The sequence below is a fragment of the Cynara cardunculus genome (assembly GCF_001531365.2).
Source record: "Cynara cardunculus var. scolymus isolate 2C chromosome LG 2, CcrdV1, whole genome shotgun sequence".
Classification (NCBI taxonomy): Eukaryota; Viridiplantae; Streptophyta; class Magnoliopsida; order Asterales; family Asteraceae; genus Cynara; species Cynara cardunculus.
In genome coordinates, this window is record NC_037529.1 from 36,267,476 (window position 1) to 36,275,908 (window position 8,433).

Below are 8,433 nucleotides of genomic sequence, written 5' to 3' on the forward strand. Positions count from 1 at the left end.
TCTTCTTCTTCTTCTTCAGATCCCTAACTTCCAGCACATCCTCTTCGTTTTGCTTAAGAGTTTCATAAACTTCATGTATATCGATATCAGCTAAAGATTTGTTGTATCTGATATTATTTGCAAAAAGTTTCCACTCTGGTTGCAAGTTACTGAGAAATTTGACATTAACTTCAATTCTAGTCTTTGTAATGTCATTCTTTGTAAGCTCATTTAAAAGTCTGGTCAAGCGGTCATATACATCATCAAGGCTCTCTCCTTCCCTTGCCTTGAATTATTCATAAGCAGTAACGTCGTTAGTTACCATTGAGTTCCCACTCTAGAACCCAACATCATCTTTTCAATTTGCTTCCACATGCTGTTACCAGAAGCTTTATAGTTGTCAATACTAGTATATATGTCATTTATAAGCGCTTGCATCATGTAAGATTTACATAATACATCAGCATATGCTCTGTTCTTTTCATCAATAGTGTATCTAGACTTCTCTTTTATCACTCTTTCATCTGCTTTGTTCTGTTCTGGAATAGCAGGACTTTCTCTCCAGAAAACAACTGGTCCTTCCATTAGCCCATTATCATATCACCATCTTTCTGTCTTTCAATAAAGTTCAGGAATCTGTCCCTCCATTGATTATAGTCACCTTTGAAGAGAACCAGTGGCTTGGCATCAGTACCAATTGCCATCGCTTCTTTTGATTTCATTTTTATCTGATTTTTAGAATAAGGATCTCTGCAGTTCAAGAATTGATTTAAAAAAAATTAATATCCAATGATATCTCAAAATTCACACACAAAATTCTTTAGCATTCAAAAATTTCAACCCTTAGCAAAAATTTCACAAATTCCAAGCTTATCCGGATTGGGAATCCGAACAAGTCTATCCGGATTGGAAGTCCGGACAACAAAGATGCAATTATCACTAAGGATGAATACGAACAAGATATATCCGGATAAGGTCTTCGGACACTTAAGAGAACTTAACAAAAATCAACAAGTAATCAAATACGGTCAAATGAATACGATCAATAATCAAATCAGTCAACCAATGAATACAGTCAAAACTCAATACAGTCAAATCTCAATACAGTCAATAAAAATCAACAAGTCAAATCCGGTCAAAGACTCAAATATTGTCAACACAAATATTTAATCGATCAAAGCTTAGTACAGTCAAAGCACAATCCGATCAATAAATAATCCGGTCAACAAGTAATACGATCAACAAGGTTAACACTAAACACTTGATAAAATTTCCAATCAAATCCGGATGATGAAATATCCGGATAATAACAAGTACGGACAATGGTTCACCCCGATAACAACTAATCCGCACAAAGAGTTGAATGGATTACAAACAATACGATCAATACAATGAACAGATATCAAGCAAATTCACTTATAATCACCACACAAATTCAAATACGGACAATGTAATATATGGATATGTTCAAATACGGACACTACTATAACCAGATTCTTCAATCAAAAACACAAACTTTCTTGAAAATTCAACCAAAATGGATCAAAAACTCTAAATTTTATGAGTTTTTCAAGAACATAAAGTTTTCGAAATCTATCAAAAGCCCTTCAAATCTTAAAAATTATTGATCAAATCACGAAAAAGTATGAACAACAAGGATTCAGATCATCAATTCGCACATAGTGATCCAAATTTTAACACTTAATTTGCAAAAATGAATGGGATTTGATATGAATTTGATGAAAACAGACGATGAATGCTCAAGAACAGTATAAATATCAAGAATAGTCTTAAGAACAGTATGAATTCCCTAAAATGTGTAAAAAATCCATGAAATTTGTGCAATTCTTTAATCAAATCTCTACACATTCAACTTTGATCCCAATTGTTTGTCCCAAATTATCACCAAATCAGATAAATCTTGTAAGAAAATAATGAACAAAGTAGAGAGAATTTCAACCCAAATGATTTTGTATTAAATCTTCAATGATTACACAATGATTCCCTCTAATGACAAATCTACACTAATTACAAGGCAAGTAAACTATTTATACTAGAAAGCATTAAAGGCTAAGCTATTACAAAATAGGAGAAACTTGCTTGAATACAACATTTAAAGCACAACTTTAAACCCCAACAATATCTATGTCTATCAAACTTCAAAAGCTCAAACACTAACCAAGTACCAAAAAGTTAGCACACTTCTCAAATCAACAAATTTCAATTGATTAGATACAAATTCCACACTTCCTTTTACCAATTTCTCTAACTAAAACCAACGTACATACAGAGGATTTGATCCATTATGAATACTGGTTTTTGATTAGGTCGGTAAGCAAGTCGATCTAGAATTGCAAGATTACAACATTTTGAACATAGATCTACACAAAGATTGAGAATGAAATCAAGAAACCGAAAGAAAAGTAGCTGAAAAGCTAATTAAGATGGAAGAAATCAAAACTAACCTTGCATATGAAGAAGCAAATGATTTTGAAGTTGTGAATTGAGGTACAAGAAAGAAAAAAGAAAAAAAAAGAAAAAAAAATGTGATTGAAAAGAAAAGCAAGATAAAGATTCTAGAATTGGGAGGGTTCTAAATGATACGGGAGAATCAAGTGACAGAGATTTGTTTGCTTGTGATAAAACATAAAACGGAATAAGATTATCGTTTGTAACAATAAAAGTAATTGAAGCCAACAAGATGATTCAAGTTGATCGGTTGAGGAAACATACAGATATGAATAATTAAGTGATCAATCCAATAAATTCTTTGGCAATAGTCCTATTTCAGCCAGCAAGAATGCCACATAAATGCAGTACTTTGGCAAATTGAGAAAACAGATATCCAAACCAAATCTTGACAAAATTACAAAGCTAATCCAGAAGCATGGTTAGAAGCATAATATGATCAACATGTAAGAAAACAGAAGGATTTTTCCAATTTGGCCAAAGGCCATAGCAACATCCACCAAATGGAATTATCATCTCTATAACCAAATAGTGACCAACTTATCTGCCCAATTTGTTGAACTTCAATCCAACTATATCAACCATCAACACCCATAATCAGATTGACCGAAATTAAAAACCAAAATACAAAATGGTTCCATTAATGTAATAAAATGCTATAGACAACTGTGGCAATCCATGGCCAAAATACAAGTATGTTGATCATTTTGTACAGCCACCATCTATCCTATGCTGCTACAAATGAGCATACATATTAGTGATAGCTTCAAATGCAACAATCCATTTACAATGGAATTTTTTTATAGAAGTGATCGGTGCCCTAATTCCATTCAATTGGGGTTCGATTTTAAGAATTATCGACATATGGAGTGGGACTAGTAATATCAATAGCTAGTTATCTTGAATCGATTTCTTGATTACATATGTTGTCTATCTATATCGTGATAGATGGAGAAATAACGAGAGATAGAGAGAGAGAGAGAGAGAGAGAGAGAACGTACCAGATTGGAGATCAAACCAGAGATCGATTAGATGAGATGGTAGACGTCGTTGAATGAATTTGGATTAGGGATGAAATTTGTCGGAAAGGAATTGAAATCTGAGGGTATTGCCATGGAATTGTAAAATCTGTGAGTGAAGGAATTTATTGGAATTGAAAGGATTTCATCAGTTTTATTTCATAAACTAAACATTGTATTTGGAATTTGGTCAAAGGATTTGACCATTCCAATTTCTTCTAATTCCATCCAAATCCATGAACCAAACAGCCCTCCGTCTACATTGTTATAGAAATCTTTTCATCAGAGAAACAAAATATCATTTAACGAATCCTAAATGGAATATTAGATCAAAAGAAATCTTGATCGGGGAAAAGAATGTCATTTTTTATGGCCTTAAAGGTAAAAATTAAAATTAGACGCTTATACATCAATTTCATTTCACAAGTTCAAATCAAAATCAATCCTGCAAGCCTCATTGATATCCTTGCATCCATCCTTCTTGAAATTCCATTTGTTATCATGTCATCCACCGTGTCTAATTACAATCCGAATCACCCCCTTACTATATATACCATTCCACATTTCAGTCTCAATAGCAATACTTATTTACTGTTCAAAACCGATTACCCACTTCCCTCATGTTTCGTATAAAGAATCTGGTGTTTTGCATCATCAAGAGCTCTAAATCAAGCTAGACGATGATGTTTTGGTAGTACCGGAGAACCAACGAGATTTCAAAGCTTTGGAGGCGGAGAAAATGTCACATTTCAGACCCTTTATCATACCAATATTTTTATTCATATTTTCAGAAGAGATTGTGTTGGATGGTAGTGGAGGAGAGACATAGAGGTGAGGAAGGAAGAAAGATGTGAGGTGAAGAAGGTCAAAAAGGGTGAAGAAAACAGAAAGATTACCATTTTACCCTCATGTGAAAGGCACAATTTGATTAACCTTGAGTCCTTGATTAGTAGAAGAGACGAAAAGCAAACATTTTTAAAAACACAAGGATTTTGAAAGACAAAAATAAAAAGACCAATTCAAGAAAATCGACAAACCAAAAGGTCCGAAAATGCAATTTAGTCCATATCAAATTTTTGGTGTAACACAGTTTTATTTATACCATTTTCCTAATAAATTTAAAATCAAATATGTATACACAATAAACAAGGGTGATACTCAATTGGTTTGAGCTTGAATTTTAAAGGTTAAAAATGTCTCGAGGTTTCAGGTTCGAATTTAAGAAGGGATAAAAATCTTCTTCCAGCCATGGAGATTCAAATGCGGTGACTTCAGGCTACCCTCAAAACGGTTGGTCGTCCTAGTATTAGTCGTTTTATATAACGGGTTGGATATCTAGGTTAATAAAAAAAATCATTTGTATTAAAATATTGAATTATTATAAAACAAAAAATAATAATATTGAATCAAAGACATTTATAACACTCATGAATTTAATAATTCATTAATTTCTCGTAGAAATCATGAAAATAACCTTTTATTTCCATGATTTTAATTAGAAGACAACAATGTCGCAATTATATTACAAAAACAAGCAAAAATATTGTATTTAATCTTTTCTCTAAACTTAATTTAATCATTAAAACAAGTAGAATACAAAACTTTGTATGAAAACCCCTAAATTTATGTTTACGGATTTTCATTTTAAGAAAAATAATAATTAACTTTGCAAAAGTTTTGGTAGATGTCTGGGCCGTAGGTACAATTCAGAAGCAAATTGAAGTTGTCATTCCTAAGTTGTCGGGTGATGGTGAAGATGTGATAAAGGTGGTTTTGGAATATGACTGGGTGCCGTCTCAATGTTCGAAATGTAAGGTTTTTGGCCATAATACGAATTCCTGTCAGAAAGGGGGTACTCTTAAACAAAAGGAGATTGTCAAGCCGTTGCATAATGATGGGTTTATAGAGAAAAGGAGTAAACAATGGAGACCGAAACAGAGTTCAGGACCTAGTAATGGTGCTCAGGCCACTTCGTCAGGAGATCCTTCTAATTTGCGCGAAACATTGGTGGGAGTTGGTACTCTTAAGCCGATTTCTGATAAACCGTCTACTTTGGGTGTTACTCAAAAGGATAAGGAAGCAGTTCAGGTGGTTGATTCTGATCCATCAATTGGGGAACGTAAGGATCATGATGAAAGTCAATATTGTACGGTGGATGCTGGGAGAACGCCAAGAGGAAGAGATGATGAAGCGAATGTGACATTTCGATCAAAGCGGGGTCCAGAACTTGTAAAAGGAGTGCTTAAAGCGATGAAACCAAGACATGGTGCAGTTTCTATTACATCTACGAGTAATAGATTTTCCCCTCTACCTTCTGACTCCAGTGATGATGATGATATGGAAATAATAGACACTGAGGGGCACTCTTTTGATTATAGTAAAGGGGCAAGATCCACTTCAACCTCTCAATGATAAAGATTGCTTCGTGGAATATTAGGGGTCTTAATTCCCTAATAAAGCAAAAGGAGGTACGTGATCTTATATATTTAAAGCATATGTCTTTATGTTGTATCGTTGAGTCCAAAGTCATACATAGTCATTTGGGGGATGTCTGTGGTAAAGTGTTTGGAAATTGGAGTTGGATCTCGAATGGGAGCTTGTGTGATCAAGGTACTCGTATTATTATTGCTTGGGATCCAACAGTGTTGTCAGTTCTTATGATTGAGCAGCACCAACAATATGTCCACTGTGAGATTAGGATTTTTGGGCAACTTGATCCTATTTTTATTACCTTAGTCTATACGGGTGTGGATAGGCGTGAGCTTTGGCGGGCGTTTGGTGAATTCCATGTGTTTAATCAAAGGAAAGCTTGGGTCGCAATGGGTGATTTTAATTCAATGCTTTTTCCCCATGATGGATTAGGGGGTTCCTCTAGGAGAAATTCTGACATGGAAGAGTTTTATCTCTGTCTGGAAGAGGCGGAATTGTTTGACATTTCGTATCAAGGATGCCAATTTACTTGGATACAGAAACCTTCGGGGGGTGATGGTATTATGCGCAAACTGGATCGAATCTTGGGAGATTCTGCTTTTATTACTAGATTTGGGGATGCTTCAGTCTTTTTTGATCCGAGGGGAATTTCTGATCACTCTCCGGGTATTCTTACTTTTAAAGTTGGTAGACGTCTTCGCCAGCGGGGTTTTAAGTTTGATAATTTTGTGACATCTCATATTGATTTCCTTGCTTCTGTGGAGGTGGTTTGGAAGAAACCGCAGAGAGGATCTTATATGAAGAGGGTCCTTCGGAAATTGCAAGCTCTGAAGGTGGTTTGTCGGCGTCTCCGGAATTCGTATGGTTGTTTGGATAAACGGGTAGGTCAGTTAAAGACGGAGCTTGATGTCGCCCAATTAGCTTGTGATCTAGACCCTTTTAATGATATGCTAAAGGAGGACATTGCTCACCTCTTGTTAGCATATCAAAAAGCTAGAAGTGATCAAGTGGAAATGGCTCGTCAAAAAGCGAAGATCTCTTGGCTAAATGTAAATTCTTTTTTCATGCTATGAAAGAAAAGCGCAATCGGAGCCATATTGCCTCTATCAGGGATTCTTCTGGCACAGTTTATGATCATCAGGAGGTGCCCGCTGCATTCCTTTCCCATTTTCAAGGTATTCTTGGTACCTCTAATGTMTTGGTTCCTCCATCTATGGGGGATTGTGTGTTTGATCATTCTTTATCGTTATCAGATTCTCTGCACTTAATCCGTCATATCTCGGATATGGAGATAAAGGATGCTTTGTTTGCCATTGGGAATGATAAGGCTCCAGGACCTGATGGGTATTCTTCTAAATTCTTTAAAGCATCTTGGAATGTGGTTGGTCGGGATGTTCTCACTGGGATACATAATTTCTTCTATTCAGGAACTTTGGAGTATCAGCTGAACCATACTCTTCTTTGCCTTGTTCCAAAGGTTCCTAATGCATCTAGTGTTACTGATTATCGGCCAATTGCATGTTGTAATGTGTTGTTGAAGTGTATTAGTAAGGTTATTGCTGATCGGATGAAAGGATCGCTGGATGTTCTTGTTAGCAAGGCTCAATCTGCTTTCATTCCTGGGTGCCAAATAACTGATAATATCTTAATGGCGCATGAGCTGGTTGCTGGATATCAGCGTTCTGAAGGGGAACCAAAATGTGCTTTTAAGATTGATATTCGAAAGGCCTATGACACCGTTGATTGGCAGTTTCTTTTGGAGATGCTGAAGGGCATGGGTTTTCATCCAGTCATGATTAACTGGATAAAGACTCTGATATCTACTCCCACGTATTCTGTTTGTGTTAATGGACAGCCGGAGGGTTTTTTTCATGGTAAACGGGGCCTTCTCAAGGAGACCCTCTTTCCCCTTATCTGTTTACTATTGTTATGGAGGGTCTCTCGATGCTTCTTTCGAAGTGTATTGAGGAGGAGGCAAATTTTTCTTATCATCAAGGTTGTGCGGATATACAGCTGACTCATCTATGCTTTGCTGATGATTTGTTTATCTTCTCAAAGGGGGACATTATTTCAGTGGAAGTCATTAAACGTGGCCTTCTCTTGTTTGAAGAACGATCGGGTTTGTCGCCAAGTTTGGAGAAGAGTGAGGTGTTTTTCGGGAATATAGCAATGAAGGTCAAAACTCTTATATGGGATACCTTATCTTTTCGGCCAGGGGTTTTCCCTATACGTTACTTGGGAGTTCCTCTCTCTCCGGTCCGTCTGAAGGTACGTGATTTTAATCCCCTTGTGTTAAAGCTTAAATCTCGACTTTTAAACTGGAAGAATAAATTCCTTTCCTATGGAGGGCGTCGACAACTAATTATCTCAGTGCTCCACTCAATGCAAACTTATTGGATGTCGGTATTTCTGGTACCCGCGACCACAATCCATGAAATTGAGCAGCTATTTCGTAATTTTTTATGGAATAAAACTGAGGGTCAGATGGGTAAATGTCGAGTTGCTTGGGATACTGTTTGCTTGCCTATTCAAAGTG

At 35.9% G+C, this 8,433-nt stretch overlaps 1 protein-coding gene across 1 annotated transcript; it reads left to right on the forward strand.

Moving 5' to 3' along the window:
• The first annotated feature begins 5,875 nt into the window (after positions 1 to 5,875).
• Positions 5,876 to 6,970, forward strand: LOC112506068. Its single transcript, XM_025110095.1, has one exon. It carries the CDS (start codon positions 5,876 to 5,878, stop codon positions 6,968 to 6,970), a length of 1,095 nt encoding a protein of 364 aa, XP_024965863.1.
• The last annotated feature ends 1,463 nt before the right edge of the window (positions 6,971 to 8,433 follow it).

Coding starts and splice junctions, on each gene's coding strand:
- LOC112506068 (XM_025110095.1), top strand. CDS start 5,876: ATGATAAAGATTGCTTCGTGGAATATTAGGGGTCTTAATTCCCTAATA.